This window comes from Mauremys mutica, chromosome 7 (genome assembly GCF_020497125.1).
Source record: "Mauremys mutica isolate MM-2020 ecotype Southern chromosome 7, ASM2049712v1, whole genome shotgun sequence".
NCBI classification, from domain to species: Eukaryota; Metazoa; Chordata; order Testudines; family Geoemydidae; genus Mauremys; species Mauremys mutica.
In genome coordinates this window covers 30,199,844-30,218,557 of record NC_059078.1, presented here as the reverse complement: position 1 = coordinate 30,218,557, position 18,714 = coordinate 30,199,844, and the positions used below count along the sequence as shown (strand labels likewise).

The following is an 18,714-nucleotide window of genomic DNA, read 5'->3' as shown; positions in this document are numbered from 1 at the left end:
AGGAGGGTCCCTCCCTGTTCGACTCCCCCACCCCCTCCACCAGGTTCACAGCCCACTGTAGTGCAGAGGTAAACACCGGTGTCTGGGTTGTGTCCTCCCCAGCTCCGGGACACGTCCCCGCTGGGCCAGCACACAGAGCTCTGCCAAGGGCCTAGGAATGTTGGTGCCTGTTTAAGCCAAAAGAAATGTCCCTCAGACCTGATGAACTGGGGGGAAAGGCCCCATATCCCACCCACCCCAGCCAGTCCCCCCTACCTTGGGATTAGATTGGCATTAGCACCCCCTGGAGCACAAAGACACAACACTTTTAGTACAAAGTTTTGTTTCTATTTTTCTTTCTTTTTTTTTTTTTCCCTTAACAAATGAAAGATGCAGGCAATGGGAGTGTGATAGGGAAGGGGGAACTGCTAGGGGCAGGAAACATTGTGGGTTTAACTAGCCAGCAACAGGCAGACACGGACAGACAGATGGACAAGTGCAAACACATATATTGACTCACAGATGCTAACGACAGACAGATGCCAGGATGGGACACCATGCACGGGACGAGGGGTATGGCTGCATCAGTTAGCCCCACAGCCCAGTTCTCCGGGGGGGAAGCTGGAGAGTGGGGCTCTGTTGTTGTTCTTAAATACAAAATAAAATATTATTTTCTATCTTTTTAAATAAAATAAAATCAACAGCATAGAAATCTGGATTCTGTAGGCAACGGAATGGACGGAGGGGAATGGACCCCAATTTGTTGCTATTTTTGTTAGCAAGACTTTGTGCTGTTTTGGCGGGCAATGGGGGAGAATTTGGAGCCTGTTCCCCCCACTGAGACCCCATGGGGGGGTGTCTCTTCCCCCCTTGTCCTAGTGAGAGTTCATTAATAATGGTGTTTAGGGGTGGGGGACACAAGGGTCCCTGTGCTTTGGAGCAGGGAGGTTTAAAAACAGTGGATGAGAGAGAGACTGATCCTCCCCCTACCCCTTTTGTGTGCTGAGCCTTGCAGCCCTGCAGGTGGGGCTGCTGCTATGTACCAAATGCCACATTCCTTACCAGCCCCTGCTAGCATGCCCCCCCCCCACTATCCTGCCACCTGCAGGCAGGGTTTACCCCCTCCTGGGTCCTTGCTACCCCATGGCACAAGTAGGGACACTGCCAGTGGGAGGGACTTGGGGCAGGAGGGGCTCTCGAGGGTGGGGGTGGATGGAATGACCTTTGCCCCTGGCTAAATTCAAAGTGCACTGGGGGGGGCAGTCTACAGTTGGAATGTCCTTTGTCCCCTTTTGAACAGAGTTGGGGGCTGAGGGTTTCCCCAGAGCTGGAGGGGTGCCCAGGGTGCAGGAAAGGGACTCTGCAGTGTGGGAGGCTTCCCCAGTTTGAGGGGGGGCAGGCGATGGGGGAGGTTGGAATGTCCTTTGCTCCTGCAGCACCTGTTGTGCTTCCCCCCGCTCCCCTGTGGAGCACTGAGCTGGGCGCATAGCTTCCCAGGCGATGTGAGTGTTTCCCACCCCCAGCCAGATGCCTCGCCTCCCAGGGACTGGGGCAGGCCAGTTCTCCCCACCCAGAACTGAGGCTGGGGGGAGTTCCCACCAGCCAGAGAATGGGGGTCTGTCTCTCAGCCCCTCACCCCTCAGAAGCCCTGGATGTGGCAGTAAGCCTCCAGAGCAGCCAGCAAGATGTAGAGGAGCCAGAAACAGAAGAAGAGCAGGGCAGTGAGGATTTTGGGGGTGCGGGGACCCCCCAGCTCACCCCCCATGGGCGCGCGGCGCCGGTACAGCAGCACAGCGATGCTCAGCAGGGCAAAGATAGTGAAAAGCGTGACGGAGAAGGCCAGCGAGCCCGGTGCCACCACAAAGCGCTGGCCCTGGCTGGCCCAGTACCCGGCCGCAATGGTCCAGGCCACCCCTAGGCCCAGGAAGACATTGACTGCGTTACTGCCCGTCACGTTGCCGATGGAGGCATCCGCGTATTGGTCCTGGATTGCCGCTGCCCGACTGGCAAAGGTGTCTGCAATGGAAGAGGGCAGGTTAGTGGGGAGGGGGACAGGCCAGGGTGAAGTGTTAATGGGGGGAGAGGAGCTGGTAGGGGAGGGCAGGGTAAAGAGTTAATGGATGAAGGGGTTAATGGAGGCAGGACAGGGATTAATAGAGGTGAGGGGTTGGGAAGGGGGTCAGTGAGGGTGCAGGGGGAGGTTTTAAGTGGGGCATGGGGGATTAGTGGGGCAGAGTTAAGTTAGATCAGTGGAGGAGTGAGCAGAGAGGAAGAAAAAAGTTAGTGGGGGGTGATGTGGAGGCTGACATGGGGAGGGGAATTAGTACAGCACCCCACCCCATGCCACGTTCCCTACCACCTCCTGCTATCCAACCATAGAGCCCCCCTGACTGTCCCTCTCCACCCCCAAAACAGGGACCCCTGCATGCAGCACTTCCCTCCCACACTCACCACGTGTGACAAAGTGGGGCTTTTCTGTATTATTTTTATGAAGCCTATGTGTGCCTCAGTTTCACTTTGCACTTTGCATTGTAACAAATAAGTGCAAGTCTCCTGCGAAGACAGTGCAGGAGGCATGAGATATGGGTGGCGCCTGGCTGGATGGGTAGAACGAACAGGGCTATTAAACAGGCTCAAACCGACCCAAATCCACAAGCATCTCGCAAGACAAAGATGCCTAAGGACTGAACCATCAACTCCTAACACCCCAGGAAGAAAGACCAGAGGGAGCGGGACAGAGAGCGCCAGAGCTGGAGTCCAGCACAGCTTGGCTGGCCCATCAGGGCACTGATTTGACCAGGGTAGGCTATGGCTTAACCCCTCCTCTGTGCTAGCCTGAGCACTTTCAGCTGCTGTAGCAGCCAGGTGACTCATCGATGGGAACCCCATTTAGAAAAGGCTGCCTGTGTCGCTGTGCATATGCCCTGGGAGCATTGCGGTTGGAAAGGAGAACGGTCCAAGCCTCCTGCTGGCTTGGCTGGATCTGCTGCAGGAAGCCCCAGAGAGATACAGGGAACACTGGTGCCAAAGGCCCAGTCTCGGAGGCCACAGGCTTGCCCCAGTGGAACTGTGGTCCCTGGGGCCCAGTCTGCTAAAGAGGTCACTCCCAAGAGACTGGTTATAGGCGTGGGCTGTAGCCCTGACTCTGTGACACCAGGCACAGAGCCCCTCACCTCATGGAGCCCCCTGCCCGGAGCCCCCTGCCCAGAGCCCCCTGCCCCACTCACCAGGCACAGAGCCCCTCACCTCATGGAGTCCCTGCCCGGAGCCCCCTGCCTCGCTCACCAGGCATGGAGCCCCTCACCTCATGGAGCCCCCTGCCTGGAGCCCCATGCCCCACTCACCAGGCACGGAGCCCCTCACCTCATGGAGACCCCTGCCTGGAGCCCCCTGCCCCACTCACCAGGCACGGAGCCCCTCACCTCATGGAGCCCCTGCCCGGAGCCCCCTGCCCCGCTCACCAGGCATGGAGCCCCTCACCCCCTGGAGTCCCCTGCCCCACTCACCAGGCACGGAGCCCCTCACCTCATGGAGCCCCTGCCTGGAGCCCCCTGCCCCGCTCACCAGGCATGGAGCCCCTCACCCCCTGGAGCCCCCTGCCCCACTCACCAGGCACGAAGCCCCTCACCCCATGGAGCCCCCTGCCCCACTCACCAGGCACAGAGGTGCCAAGGGCCACGAAGACCACAGCAGTGACTGAGTCCTTGAGGCCAACGGTGCAACCGAAGTGGGAGGCCAGGTCGCCGGTGAGCGCGGTGAGCACCCCAATGAGTGCGATGGAGACAAGGAAACAGGCCCAGCCCCCCCAGTACTCAGTGGGGGGCACAAAGGCGAAGAGAACCTTCCAGAACACGGTCAGGAAGTGCATGATGTAGTCGAAGCAGGACGGGAGCCGCTCCTCACCCGTCTCGTCCTCGTCCTCGTCCCCTGGGTGAGGGGGGGCTAGAGGTAAGAGTGGGGTAATCCCCCTGTACCTCCTCCCCCTCCCACTGCCTCCCTGTCCCCCCTCAGTGCTCCTTGCCCACCTTGTTGTTGTGCCCTAGGGCAGGAGAGAGTAGGATCCCGCCCCCCACCCCCAAGTCCTGCCCATCCCTAGGTGGGGTGCACTCCCCCAGCCTCTCCCGTGCCAGCCCCACCCTTCCGTACCAGCGCTGACCGTCACGGCACTGACAAATTGCTCCCTCCAGCTGCTGCTCCCCACAACCAGCGCCAAGTTGGTTTTCTTGATCAGTTTGTCCACAGTACTCTGGGGAGGGGGATAAAGAGGGGTGAGATGGGGGGCAGAGCCGTAAGCAGGCTGTCTCTAGGGGGTGCGGGGCCTGGGACAAATCAGCCCTCGCCGGCTTGAGGGACCTGCTCTGCACTGGCAGCAGCCCCCGCACCCCTAGTTCCTGCACCTATGCCTTCTGGGACCGACCACACTGGCTAATTGTATCAGCCCGTGGGGCCCCCCAAAGTGTGGGGCCCAGAGCGGTGACCCCGATTTGCCCTACCCAAGGGACGGCTCTGCCCCTAAGGCCCAATGTGGAGGCTATGGCAATATCAGGGCAGAGCAGGGCGAAGCCCAGAGTCGAGATGCCCAATGGGGGGAGGCTGGGACCTGCCAGAAGATGGGGGCTGGTGGTGTACCTAGGGAACTGCCCCCTCACACCTGGGCTCCATGTGTGCCCCTCAAAGGCCTCCTAGCTCTGGCAGCCTCGTGTGAGGTACACGGAGGTGGGGGGGACCCCTGGGGGAAGAGAGCAACTGTCCCTTAGTCTGGTGGATCATCCCCCTGCCCCCCACTCCATGATGCCACACAGGGCACTGGAGCAGACAGCACATGAGGGGCAGGTACAGAGTGGGGGAGATGTCCTCAGGGGAGACTGGTGAACTTGGTCTCCGGCCCAGCTCAGCACGGGGAGGGAGGCTGGTGTGGTACCTGGAGTGGGGAGATGGGGGGCAGGAAGGGTTGCACAGGATACTGTGGGGTCTGGGGGAATGGGGCACCTGGGACATTGGGGAGGGGTGGTGTGGGGTTGACGGGGGGCAGAAGAAGCACATGGGGAGCCAGAGAGGGCACAGGTCGCACATGGAGGAAGGAGGGAAGGGGCACATTTGGGCACTTACCTTGAACTCGTAGGACTCCTCAATCACCACCTCAAGTTTAGGGTGTTCCCCCAGGCTGGGACACCCCATCTTGGCGATGGCAGCCCCCTCTTGCCCCTCAGTGGGGTGGTTCTCGTTAGAGTCACCTGTGGTGAGCAGAGGCAGCGGGACTGTTACTCTCTGGCTTTCCCCACCCCACCTCCCTGTGCTGCCCAGTGCCCCACCCCCATTGCAGCCCCCAATACCATGTGCTGTGCCCCCCATACCGTGCCTCAGCCCCATCTCCAGCAGTTCAGGGGGCCCCAGCTCCAGGTGGAAATTCTTGTTTTTCTCATATTCCTCGTCATCGATTATTTTAATCTCGATGAATTTCCTGGAGGGAGAGATTGGGAGGTGAGGTGAGATGGGGGTGCTGCACTGGGAGCCTGAGGGTGCTGGTTGTGGGGCACAGGGTGAGATGGGGGTGCTGGTTGTGGGGTACAGGGTGATAAGGCTGCTGCATGTGAGGAGCGGAGGGGCACTCATCCTGGGCTGTCTGCTCCAACTGGAGCAGGTGAGGGTCTGTGGCCCCTGATTCAGGGGGGTGACCGTGCCCCATAAGGAGGGGGTTGTGCTACCATCTTAGTTTGTATACAATCAGCCCTTTACCCAGGCTGTCACCCCCATGACTAGTCCCTCCCCCCAGCTGGCATCAACTCAAAGCTAATTTGGGGCAGGTAATTACAAGAGGAAACAGCTGGGAACACCACCCCTCTGCTCCCTTCCCCCAACCACCCACTGAGCCCCTCCACTGCGACACCTCCCTGCCCACCTGTCACCCGCCCCTCAGACACAGATCTCTGTCCCCCCTCATCTCTCCCCATCCTTCCCCCAAATGTCAAGCAGTAGGTGGGGGGTTAATGGATGCTGCAGCGCTGGGGGGGAGGGGAGGAGGATCAGCCAATGGGCTTGGGCCATTTGGGGAGGCGGCTCCAGGCCCCACAATCCCATTGGCCATTAACAGAGCACAGGGGAATTGGCTGCTTCACCCCATTAGTGAACCGGAGAGTCCCCCCAGCTCTGCAGGTGCCCCTCGATCCCACCCCTCTTGCTCACCCAGCCCTGGGCTCCCCGCACAGCTCTGTGGTGCCCCTCAATCCCAGTCCCATGCTATTCCAGCTGCGGGCTCCCTCCCACCCCACACAGCTCTGTCAGTGCCCCTCAATTCCACCCCACAGTCCACTGCCCTCAAAGACCTGGGCTCTCCCTCCCAGCTCTGCTAGTCCCCTCAGTCCTGATCCCCGGCCCCCTGCTATCCCAGCTGTGAGCTCCCTGCAACACCCCCCCTCCCCAGCTTTGGTCACTCGGGGATCAGGCCCTGGAATTGCAGTCACTGGCCGTAACACCTCCCCCCCTCCCCGTGCCATCTGTTCTGCTCTCTAATTATGAGCACAAAGGGCCCTTCGCTCTGGCGGTGCTGGGAGCAGCTGTGGCGGGTAGGGGGGAAGGAGACAAGCAGAGGGGGAGCAAGGGAGGTTTATCTGCCAGCTGTAGGGATCTCAGCACAGAGCATCTCACATCCTCAGCACAGCCTGTGCCCTCCCCACCATACGCCCTGCCTGGCTCTAATGTTCCCCCTGATCTCCACAATCACTGACCCCCAGTACAGAGCCCCCCTACCCTGCACCCTTGGCCTAAGCTACCTCACTACAGGCCGGCGAGCTCATGGCTGCGCCCCATCGATTCGCACCCACCTCGCCCAAGTACTGGTGTGCTGGGCTCTGCTCCCGCCTGGGGGGCATGACTGCTCTCCCATCTGCTCACACTCACTGGTTCACCACCATCACATGCATGCCCGCCCCCCTTCGTTGCACTGGTGAACAGGAGACGCAGGGCTCCCCCAACCCCTTGTCTGGGCTCATGTCTAGGGGGGGAAAGCTCACTGTTGCCATGGAGACACCAGGAGGGGCGAGGGGGGGAATTAGTTTAATTTTCGGTACAATTGATTGAATTGGGGAGTGGGCTAGGGGGCAAGGGATGGAGGAGGGGAGCCCATGTACAGTGTGGGGGAGGGGACTCAGTACCCAGGGGTGGCTCTAGGCATTTTGCCGCCCCAAGCACGGCAGGCAGGCTGCCTTCTGCGGCTTGCCTGCGGGGGGTCCCCGGTCCCGCAGATTCGGCGGCTTGCCTGCGGGAGGACCGCTGAAGCCGCGGGACCAGCGGACCCTCCGCAGGCATGCCGCCGAAGGCAGGCTGCCTGCCGCCCTCGCGGCGACCGGCAGAGTGCCCCCCGTGGCTTGCTGCCCCAGGCACGCACTTAGCGTGCTGGTTCCTGGAGTCGCCCCTGTCGGTACCCCCTGCTTTCCCTTTACCAATTGCCCAAGGCGGTTGGGGTTGAACCCCTGGTATCTGGAGCTGCAAGGTGGCTGCAACAAATGTCCCCTGCCCCCAGGTCTGCTGAAGTGCAGATGCTCGCCCACCTCACATGGGCTCCAGATTCAGCACTGGGGAGAATGGCTGCTCCAACAATTGCCTCGTTCAGCCCCCTGCTAGTGCCCCTCCATTCTGAAGTGCAGCTCCCTGCTATCCCAGCCTTGGGCTCTGCCCTCCAGCTCTGCCGGTGCCCCTCAGTCCCAAACCATGGCCCTCCTATTATCCCTGGTTCTCCCCAGATACCTGCTCCTCTGATCCCCCCCACCTTGTCCTTGACCTGCCTTTCCCTGGCCATTGTCCCCCTCAGATACACATCAGGTGCCCTTCTCCCTGCTACCCAGTATCCTGATTGCCCCCTAAGCAGCTGTCCCCTCCCCGCAACAGCTCCCCCACAGCCCCGCCACCTGATCCTTGTCACACACACCCTGTTCTCCCTCACCTTGCTGTCCCTGCCCTTGCCCCCTTGTACCTGCTCCCCTTTGGCACGCCCCACATCTCCCCCGTCCATGTCTCTCACGTGATCTCATCGTTGAGGAACTCCACCTTGCCCTCGGCCTCCTCGTAGTCCTCACCAGCCTTTGCGGTACCCTCCATGGTGCGGTAGGGCAGGGCCACGCGGCCCCGGGCCCCTGAGGTGCGCAGCACTCGTACCCGCACGGCCCCCACACTCTCGCTGACCCGCACTGAGGCACCCTCGAAGGTGAAGATACCGGCATGATCGTCGTCAAAGATGGTGACGGTGGCAGTGGCAGCAGGGCCCAGGCAGGCCTTAGGGGGTGGCTCAGCCCCCGGCTCGGCCCAGGCAGCCCGCACATTGCTGAGGTGCACACGGAAGTACTCGTCCTCCTCGAAGATGTCATCATCAATGATGCCCACGCGGATCTCGCGCTGTGTCTCACCTGGCTTAAAGAGCAGTGTGCCCTCGGCGTACTCGTAGTCCGAGCCAGCATTGGCTGTGCCGTCCTCGGTGCGGAAATCCACACGCACAGCCGTGCGAGCCACGTCGCCGCCGTGCCGCTCCACCGTCAGCACCACAGCACCGCAGTTCTCAAAGCACTGGTAGAGCGACGGCTCAAAGGTCACCCTGGTGAGCGAGTCGTCATCCTCAGGGCGCACTTCGGGCAGACTCAGCGCCTTGCGCGCCTGGTCGGCCGCATGCTTCTTCAGGATGTTGCCTGCTCCGATCATCATGCGGGTAGCCTGGATGCGGTAGAAGGCCCGGCTCTTTTGCTGCTGCACCAGCACGTGGTAGTTGGCCATCTCAATCAGCTGCTCCATGTCCTTCTCTGGGTGCTTCTGCCGCAGGTCCCTCAGGGTGCGTGCCATGTCACGCCGGGCTTCCTCGTCCCCGTTCTTGCCTGCCTCGACCATCCCGTTGGCCTGGGTGCTGTCCAGCTCCACCTCCAGCTTGGGGAGGGCTGTGTCGCCTTCCGTCTCAATGATCAGACCCCGGGCCTTGTCGGCGCGGTACTTCTTCTGCACGTACTTGTAGAAGAGGAGGCGGCGGTCAGCCAGCCAGGCCTGCACCACGCAGATGGGGAAGAAGAGGAAGGTGAGCAGGCCTTCCCACACCTCCACCTCACCAGGGGAGAAGCAGGCCAGAATGAGGTAGAGCCAGATGTAGGCGAAGATGCTCCAGGCGGCCGTGACAAAGAAGACGCGCAGGTGCTTGATCCTGCGCGTCTCGCCCTCGGGCACCACATGCACGCACACGGCAATGATGACGAACATGTTGAAGGCGGCGCTGCCCACGATGGTGCTGGGCCCCATCTCGCCTGCCTGGAAGCCGTGGCCCACGATCTCAATGATGGAGAGCATGATCTCGGGCGCCGAGGAGCCCAGCGCCATGAGCGTCAGGTTGGAGACGGTCTCGTTCCAGATGCGGATGGTGGTGGTGCTGGTCTCACCATTGGCCTTCTTCACAGTGATCTCCTTCTCCTGCGAGGTGATGACCTCGATGGAGGCCATGAAGCGGTCGGCAATGATGGACATGCCCAGGAACATGTAGATCATCGCCACGAAGTACACAATGGCCCGGGCCACCTTGTCGCCCACCGATGGGTTCTGGGGTAGCCACACAGGCAGGACCACCCCCTCCTGGCACTCTGAGGTCTCCTGGCACAAGGTGCTGACATTAGCCCCATCCAGCGATGATGCTCCCTGGGATGGGCCCCCCAGCCCCTCCTCCACCTTGGCCTGGTGAAGTGGGAGGTTCAAGGCCAGGACGAGGAAGATGGTAGAGGCCCCAAGGTGGGACAGGAGAGGCATGGTGGGAGTGGGGGTGGGCAGGCAGAACCTGCAAGAGAGGAGGGGGCATAGTGAGGAATGAGGAAGACACATGGTACCCAGTGGTGCTGATGGGGAGAAGGGCTGGGAGGCCATCCCCTTCCTTGTGGGCTGGAAGGGGATGGGTAGGGCTGCTCCCTTGTGAGGTTGGGGGGATCTGGGGTAGAACGGGGTGCCCACTCCCTCATGAAGTGGAGGGGAAAGGCTAGGAAGAACTGGTGGGTGTTTTGGGTGGCACAGGCAGTCCCGGGGCCACAGCATCCATCCATAAGGAGCCACGAGGGTCTCCTAGTTACTCTTCCCCCTACAGCGGGGCCAGCCCCCCTCTGGGGTACTTCCCCCAGGGTCTATTCCTCCCCATCTTTCCCTCAGTTCCACCACCATGGCAATACCCACCCTGACCCTTTAATAGGTGAGGCTGCAAAACAGACTGCATCCCAGCTCAACCACCATTGCCTACTGCATCCCCCTCCCCTCCTGGAAACAGGGGGTTGGTTAAGAATTCCGGAGTCCTGAGCTACTGGACCCCCTCCCCTCCCAGAGCTGGAAATGGAACCCAGGAGTCCTGGTTCCCAGTCCTCTCTGCTCTTTCAGAGGGGGAGGGAGGAGAGGGAGAGGAGAATACTGGGAGCCAGGACTCCTGGGTTCTCTGACTCTGTGCCCCATGATTCATGCCAGTGCTTCAAGGCAGCACTGGCAGCTGATTCACAGGACCCATCTGCGCTCAATGGGCCAAGAGACAGCACCAGTCAGACATGAATGAGGCTTGGGCCCAGCTGGGCACCACAAGGGTACTGCCCCAGATGGGTACTGAGGGGTGGGGGGGCCTCGTGCCTTCTCCAAGTCCTGCTGGGCACCAGCAGCCCCATCAGGCTGCATTAAGGGGCTCTAACCTCCCCACCATGGGGCAGCAGGATTGACCCCATGGCAGGGTCAGGGGGAGTAGTTGGGAGTGACCCCCTCAGCCAGCTTAGTATGGGGAGCCCAGACCCACACCAGTGCCTCTCCAACCAGGTCCTGGCAGAGCTTGTGAATGTGGTGTCTGCCCCCACTCCAGCACCTCACTCGGCCTGTGTCCGTGTGTGTGGGGTGACTCCCTGGTCTTGGGGCTGGAGATACTGCAGGGATTGACCCTTCCTGTGTTGAGTTTAATGGGTTTTTAGGAGTCCCCATTAATTTGTTCAGGGAGTGAAGTTTGGTGTGGACACTCTCTCCTCCATCCTGGTGGGCGCCCACAGCTCAAGCACCCCCCCCCCCATGCTGGCCGCCTCCATTCCCCCAAACTCCCCTCAGCTCACACTCCTCCCTTGTGCTGGCACCTCACCCCCACAACCACACACACACACAAACACCTCCCTGCATCAGCACCAACTGGGGACCCGCCCACCCGAGATGCGGCTGGGGGCCTATGCCTGGAGGAGCCCTCCGTCCCAGCCCCTTCCTACCCCACCGAATGTCCCAGAAGCCCCCACTCTTCCTTGACTTCCATTCCTCCCAGCCTGTCCCCAGGGAGTTTGTGCCCCTTGCAGTCCCCCATCCCATCCCCAGAGTCCCCCCATTCCCTGAGCTCAGGCTGAGCTATAACAGTGATCTCCCCCTGGGAGCACTTTACACCCTGCAACTCTCCTCTCTCCCGGTTTGGAGGTAGAAGCCTCCTCTCCATGAGGGGAAGATGCCCTTTCCCAAGCGGGCTGCAGTCCTGTGAAACAGCACATGGTGGGAAGGGGTCGCAGTTCTCCCCACGGTAACATTCTGCGAGGGGTGCACTAAGGGACAGGAGGGCGTGCAAGAAGGCACTCGTGGGAGTGTGGCAGGGTTTCACTTGTAGAGGGGTGAGCATGCAAAGATTGTGCTGGTGAATATGCACCGGACCATCTTCCACAGACCTGAGGGCTAGGATTGTAGAAGTGGGCAGGGTGGGGCTGACTGAGGGGAACATGAACTTCACCTCAGACCATGCCAGGTGCCTCCATCCTGAACTCTTTGGCAGGGGGTCTCACCAGGGTGTGAACAGGATTGTGGAAGAGTATGCACGGCACTGCTTTCGGTGCACGAGGGCCAGAGGTGCACGTGTGAGGTATTACTCTGGGTGCATGAGAGCCATGCATAAGCATATAAGGCACTGCTCTGGATGCGCAGGGCTGTGGGAGAGTGTGCAAGGCACTGCTCCAGGGACCATGGATGAGCCTGCAAGGTGCTGCTTCAGGTGTGCAAGAGCCATGGGTGAGTGTGCAAGGCATTGCTCTGGGTGCACAGGGGCCATGGGTGAGCCTGCAAGGCACAGCTCTGGGGGCCATGGGCGAGCATGCAAGGCACTGCTCCAGGTGGGTAGTGGCTGTGGGTGAGTGTGGATTGTCAGTGTGTGACCCCATGCACACTGTCAATACATGCACCATACTGTTGTGTGTTGCACATGCCCCACCATGCAAAGTGTTGCACATGCAGCCCCTCCTGTCCGCCCATGCAAGGTACTGCACACATGCCCCCAGTGCAACATGTTTTCCATTTGCTGTCCCATTCTCATGCATGACCCCAGGGCCACCCTAGTACTGGGGGGGGAGGAATTACCCTGCCCTCCGATGGAGAAGCTCACCTCCCTCACCAAACAGAAGGCAGCTGAGCCCAAGCTGTGTCAAGCAGCAGAATTTCTTGGAGAGCTGGGGGAGGGCAGAGCCCCAGGGGCAAGCTGACAGCAATGTGGGGGGTAGTGAGACCTAGAGCAGAGACTCAGTGCCCCATGTTGGGGAGATGAGGGGATGGCTCTGTAGAGGAGGAAGAGTCCTAGGTGGGGGTTCTATGGGGGTTAGGTGGAGCTCCCCAAGGTTGGAGGGGGAAGTTGGGGGGGTAGCATCAGCTTTGGGGGGCAGTTCTATAGGGTGGGGGAGGGGCAGCCCAATGCTGGTTGCAAGATTTTTTTTAAATCCACAAAAGCCAGAGTCAGGCCCCTGTAGCCCAGTGCCATCTCCCCAACCCCCCGCCCCTGTCTTGGGGCCAGGTCTCCTGTGCCCCCAGCCCCCCCCATTCCAAGATATACACAACACATCCCAGCAATCTCTCCCCGCCCCATCACTCCCCCCCCACCTCTTCCCCATGTGGCTACCCTGGTGTCTGGGTCCTCCCCCTCCCGCTCCAGCAAGACAGCCCAGGAATGCAGAATTGGAATTGGACACATGCAGACCACCTCCCTCCACCACCACCCCAAATCTACCTCTTCCAAATCCCCCCTTTTTCTCTCTATGCAACTCTCCTCGATTGGGGGAGCTGCAAATAAATTCCGGGGGATTAAAGGTGTAAAAGAGGCAGGATTCCCCAACACCCCGATCCTGAACCCCCGGGAGGGCTTCCCTGGGCATCAGTCAGGGCAGGGGGACCGGTCACTTCCCCCCCGCAAGGCAGCGTCCACACACCTCCCGCTCAGATCCATGGGGGCCAGTTTCCCCCCCAACCCCTCTCCCCGAGCTCCCCCTTACCGGGCTGTGGGATCAGGTCGCAGCACCACCTCCCCTCTGGGGTAGGCTGCACACACGCTCCCCCCGCCGCTGCTCAGATCTGTGGGGAGGAAAGGAGCGGACCCCCGTTAGCTGGCGTTCGAGGGGGCACAGGGCTGCTCCTGGAGTCACTGGTCCATCTGCAGCTGGGAGAGGAGGGGGGGTCTGCACGATCCCCTCCACAGCCTGTGCCTCCGCCCCTTCCTGCAGAGCCCCCCAGCCGAGCTGCCCCCCGATCTGGGGGGGGGCAGGGTCCCCTCTGCCGCCAGGCTGCGGGCGCCAGCAAAACGGCGGAGCGAGCCGGGCTGCCGGGGACAGGCTGAGGATGCTCCCGCTGGCAGCTTCATGCTCCACCCTGGCGAGGGATGGATGGCTGGGGAGGGCACCGTGCGCAGCCTGCAATGGGGGGCGGGGGGGCTCCTAGCACGGGCAGCGGAGCCGGGAGGGGGGCGTGCCCTGGGGAGGGGACCCCCACTGCAAAACAGCAGCACACCCATACCCTGCCGCCGGAACCGAGATGGAGGGGGGAGCTCAGTGCACGGGGGTCCCCATACGCCTCATTGAAAACTAGTAAGCCCCCACCCACGCCTGCAAGCCAGACACTTGGAAGGGAGGAGTAAACCCAGCTGCGCCTCTGCTGCTCCCCGACCCTAGCTCCCTCCCCCCATCCCTCTTTTCCAGACACTACCCCTCCCAAGCTCCCCCACTACACACTCTCTCCAGCGTATGTCCTCAGCCGCCAATTCCCACTCAAAATGCTTCCCCACCTGCCCTCAACCCCCCATCGTTCTCCAGGTGATCCCCGCAACTCCTCTCCCAGCAGGGGGCGCTGTAGGGAGCGGGGGTGGGAGCGCTGGCTGTGGGGGGAGCTCCTGGCTACGCCAGACCCGCCTCTCCCAGCAGGGGGCGCTGTAGGGAGTGGGGGTGGGAGCGCTGGCTGTGGGGGGAGCTCCTGGCTACTCTGGACCCGCCTCTCCCAGCAGGGGGCGCTGTAGGGGGGGTGAGAGCGCTGGCTGTGGGGGGAGCTCAGTCACCCTCTTCCCTCTCCTACTCTGTAGTCCTGTCTGGCTGTTCCCCTCGTCGCAGTCCTCAGACACCCCCATTGTCTGCGGCTCCAAGACGGAGGGGGAAGAGTCCGTGTCCTTATCTGATCCCTGGTACTCCCCCATCTAGCCAGTTCCATTGCAAACCACCTGGAGCTCCCAGCCTCGTCCCACCCCAGTGAGTGGGTTGGGGAGGAGGGGGCATCTTCCCTCCTCCCCCCGCTGTGAGGGAGGGGTCCCGGGAGTCCCCCTCTTCAGTGGGCGTTTTCCGAGTGTTTCATCCGGTGCGGGGAGGGGCGGAGGGCAGGATTATGTCCCCATTCAGGTTTATGGCGGTATGGGGGGGCGGCTGGGGGACTCAGGTATATTCCTCTGCTAGATCCGGCGGGGGGGGGGTGGTGGTGTCAATTTGGCAGATAGGGCAGGTCAGCACTGAAATCTGCTGGGGCTGCAGCGAGTGGGTGGGGGGAACTGAGGGGGCAAAGGATGGGAGATACCAGGCTGGAAGATGAGGGGGTTCCATTGGGGGGTGCCGGTGAGGAAGATGCGGAGTCTGTGGGGTCTCCCATGCAGTGGGGGAGGCGGTGTGGGGATCGGTATGAAGACAGCTTCCTGGGGGTGGTGGTGCTGGGCTATGGCGTCAAGCGAGGGTGCCCTCCTTGTGCTTGAGGGGCGTATATGGGATTAGGGGGTCAGGTGTTTCTTTGGGGTAGGGGCTTTGGGGTCTGAGGTGGGATCGGCGGGCCGATGGGACACTCAGGGCTGAGGGGTGGTAATGGGATCTGGAGCTGAGTGATGCGTGGGGGTCTGCCTTGGAGCGGGAGGTGACTATGGAGTCTGGGAGCGGAATCATGGGGGAGGGCTGGCTCGGGATTAATTCACTCTTGCGCCGCCCCACACCCCAAGCTGCTGCTTCCAGACCAGCGCCCAGGAAGCGATGTGGGGCGTCCTCTGCCGGTCGTTGGCTGGTTCTGCACCCTGCAGGCTCATCCAGACTCCGCACCAGGGAGGGGGGCCGGGGGCGGGAGGAGAGGCTCCCTTGGGGTTGGCAGGATTAACGGGTCTGGGGGAAAGGGGGTTCCCCGGGGTTGGGCAGGGAGATAATATGGTCGGGGGGGAGGGGACTCCCGAGCGCGGGGTGGGGGCGTTAATAGGGAACGAGGGGTCCACAAGGGCAAGGAGGATAGCAAGGGGCAGGGGCGCTCCCAGAGGCGGGGTGGTCACATGGTCGGGGGGCAGGGGAGGGGGTTCACTCAGGGTCAAGTGAGGAAAGGGAAATAAAGAGGCAGGGGTTCCATCTTCCAGAGAAGATGAGGGGTTAATGGGGCAGTGCTGGGGAAGGGGCAGTTCCCCGGGTCAGGACTGGTGGCTAACAGGGTAAGGTGGGGGGAAGATGTTGCCCATGAGATTGGGGGGGATAACAGGGTTGTTGTTGGGTCCTGTGGCTGGGGAGATTCCCCCCAGGTGTGGGGCTGAGTGCTGTGCTAGGGGACCCCAATAAGGCAGAAGCTCTACCACAAGAGATGCCCATACCAGAATGCACGTCACAAACGTGTTGCCATGGGGTGTCTCTAGAGCCATAAGAACAGAGACATAGCAGATGGCATGCAGGTAGAGACTATTCAGCAATAAAAACACATAGTGCATATGCTGAGCATGCACCTTGAGGTGCAGGCGTTCAGTGTGGGTACGTGCATGCTGTTGTGCACCCTGGTTTATAGCTGAGGTGCAGGGATGCCGTGTGGGGTTGGTGCATGCACCATGCACTCTAATTTATTACTGAGATGCAGGAGTGTAACATGGGGGTGCATGGGTGCACCAAAGATTCATACAGGGGTGAAATGTGTGGTATATGCATTCACCCTTCATTATTTGGTATTACTGTGGCACGTAGGAACCTCAGTCATGGACCAGGACCCCATTGTGCTAAGCACTGTACAACCGGAACAAAGTCAGTCCCTGCCAAACCCTTTCCAATCTGAACAGATGAATACAAACAGATGAGGGAGTACAAAGAAACAGAGGCAATATTGGCCAGCAGGATAGCAGCGGTCTCAGTAAACTCTGACCTCTGAATTATACCCACTGTGCGCCACAATTTATAGCTAAGTCTCCGGTGCAGTATGGGGTACATCCATGCACCTCGATTTATACCCGGGGCACAGGGGGTGCAGTGTGTGGTACATATATGCAGCATGCACTCCAATTTATCCCGAGGGGTATACAGGGGTGCAGTGTAGGGTACATACATACACCCTGCTTTGTACACAAGGCACCAGGATACAGCGTAGATACATGCATGCACCATGCAAACTGATTTATAGCTAAAAGACAGGGATGCAACGTGGGGTTCACAGATCTGCAGGGGTAAAAAGTGGGGTGCCTGCACCCCAATTTATTAGTGAGGCGCAGAAGTGCAGCGTGGGGTACGTGCATGCACGATGCATCCTGACAGATCTAAAGCACCAGGGTTGCATGTGTGCACCAGGGGGAGCGGCATGACTGCAGCAGCGCAGCCCCGCGAGGGCCGTGCTCGCTAGGAGCCGGACAGCTCGCAGGTGCGCGCAGCGCGCACCCGCCCTTTTACTAAATCTTTTAATTCTGGCCCTTGCAGCCATGGCTCCGCCCCCTGACGGGGATTGGAAGGTCCCGGCCCCGCCCCCGGTCACGTGGAGGAAGTTGCGCTGGAGCCATGGAGGAGGCGGGGGTGTCGCTTGGGTGAGTGAGCGTGTATTGGGGGCAGAGCCCCGGGGATCGCCTGGGGCACGGGGAGTGCCGCCGGCGGGGCGGTGCCTGGACCATGGGCAGCATGACTCAGGAGGTGGGTGCAGTGGCTCCCTGGGGCGAGGGCGGTGCAGGGTCAATAAGCGCATCCCCTCCACCTCGCACGGTGCAGCTCCGCACAGCCATCTCGTGCAGGCTCGCGGTGCATGCTAGGGCGAGTCCCTCATCCCCTTCGCGCACTCGTGGGGCAGGTTCACACGCATATCCCCTTGGATGCTCGTGGCGCAGGCTTGCATGGGCGTCCCCTCCCCCTCGTGCATGGTTGTGGTTCGGCTTTGTATGTACACGCCTTCTCTCCAGTAGCTGCCCTGGGCGCGGCGGTGGTGTCCCTAACACTTGCATTTATTCCTCCCCTAGGCCCACGGAGCAGACTGTGCTACTGAACAGTGGAACCCGAATGCCCCGGCTTGGCATGGGCACTTTCCGCCTGCAGGGGGCTGAGCTGGTGTTCCAGTGCGTGGAAGCTGCCCTAGCCCACGGCTACCGCTCCTTTGACACAGCTGCTGTCTATGGCAATGAGGCTGCAATTGGGCAGGCGCTGGGGGCCCTGTTGCCCCTTCATGGCCTAGCACGCTCTGACGTCTTCCTCACCACCAAGCTGGGTCCACGGGACCAGGGCAAGGCTGAAGCTGAGGCCGCCTGCCTGCGGAGCTTGGAGCAGCTGGCCTGTGGCTACCTGGATCTCTATCTCATCCACTGGCCAGGCACACAGGGCAAGCCCCAAGGGGACAAGGGCAACCGGGAGCGTCGCTGGGAGAGCTGGCGGGCGCTGGAGCAGATGCACCATGCTGGGCACCTGCGTGCGATAGGTGTTTCCAACTACACCCTGGGACACCTGCAGGAGCTGCTGGCCCACTGCCGCGTGCCGCCAGCTGTGCTGCAGGTGGAGTTCCACCCAGAGCTGCCCCAGCGGGAGCTGTGGGACTTCTGCCAGCAGCATGGCATCCATCTCCAGGCCTATGCCTCACTGGGCTGTGGGCAGCTGTTGGGGCGGGCAGAGGTAGGGCGGGTGGCAGAGCGCCAGGGGCGTACCCCTGCCCAGGTTCTTCTACGCTGGGCACTGCACCAGGGTGTGGGGGTGATCCCCAAGTCTGTCAGCCCGACCCGCCTGGCTGAGAATGCCCAACTTTGGGGCTGGGACCTCAGCCCGGAGGACATGGCTGAGCTGGGGGCGATGGACTGCAGCAGGCACTACTGCTGGGACCCCAGTGGAGTGACATAAAGTGGAAGGTGCATATGTGTGGGGGGAGGCAGGGTCAGGGTGGTGGTGGCAGGCACATGTGGCAGGAGAGGTTGGTGGTGCTGCAGGAGTGGGACAGGGTGGCAGGCACATGTGGCTGGGGAGGACAGTGCGGCAGGCATGCTTGGTTGTGGGGGCAGTGCAGGAGGGGGACAGGTTGGCAGATGCGTGTGGCTATGGTGGGGGGGGGGACACTGCAGGAGGGGGACTGGTTGGTAGGCACATGTGGTCAGGGGTGGTACTGAAGAAGGGGAGGGGCCGGGGGCGGCAGGTGCGTGTGGCTGGAGGGTAGTGTTGTGGATGGGGGAGGCAGTGCTGCCGTGGGGAAGCGCAGTGGCAGGCGTGTGTGGTTGTGGAGATGGTGCTGCAGGACAGGGAATGGTGGTAGATGTGT

The 18,714-nt window shown here is 61.2% G+C and overlaps 2 protein-coding genes across 6 annotated transcripts; one reads left to right on the top strand and one right to left on the bottom strand.

Moving 5' to 3' along the window:
- Window positions 1–275: 275 nt before the first annotated feature.
- LOC123374062 (sodium/calcium exchanger 1-like) lies at window positions 276–14,952 on the bottom strand. 3 transcript variants are annotated; one of them, XM_045023489.1, is made up of 7 exons: window positions 14,794–14,952; window positions 13,236–13,314; window positions 7,997–9,775; window positions 5,089–5,440; window positions 4,126–4,225; window positions 3,634–3,906; window positions 276–1,995 (listed from the first exon to the last, which is right to left on the bottom strand). In XM_045023489.1, the coding sequence occupies exons 3-7, from the start codon at window positions 9,745–9,747 to the stop codon at window positions 1,619–1,621; spliced, it is 2,853 nt and encodes a 950-aa protein (XP_044879424.1). In that variant the 5' UTR covers window positions 9,748–9,775; window positions 13,236–13,314; window positions 14,794–14,952; the 3' UTR covers window positions 276–1,618. The 3 variants fall into 3 exon arrangements, with proteins under 3 accessions (XP_044879424.1, XP_044879426.1, XP_044879425.1); XM_045023491.1 differs by lacking the exon at window positions 14,794–14,952 and having other exon boundaries at window positions 5,089–5,213; window positions 5,334–5,440; window positions 13,236–13,489; XM_045023490.1 differs by lacking the exons at window positions 13,236–13,314; window positions 14,794–14,952 and adding an exon at window positions 10,162–10,238.
- LOC123374063 (glyoxal reductase-like) lies at window positions 1,964–18,435 on the top strand. 3 transcript variants are annotated; one of them, XM_045023494.1, is made up of 3 exons: window positions 1,964–2,014; window positions 16,911–17,014; window positions 17,438–18,435. In XM_045023494.1, exons 2-3 carry the CDS (start codon window positions 16,989–16,991, stop codon window positions 18,300–18,302), a joined length of 891 nt encoding a protein of 296 aa, XP_044879429.1. In that variant the 5' UTR covers window positions 1,964–2,014; window positions 16,911–16,988; the 3' UTR covers window positions 18,303–18,435. The 3 variants fall into 3 exon arrangements, with proteins under 3 accessions (XP_044879429.1, XP_044879428.1, XP_044879430.1); XM_045023493.1 differs by lacking the exon at window positions 1,964–2,014 and adding an exon at window positions 15,887–15,907; XM_045023495.1 differs by lacking the exon at window positions 1,964–2,014 and having other exon boundaries at window positions 17,005–17,118; window positions 17,440–18,435.
- Window positions 18,436–18,714: the final 279 nt, after the last annotated feature.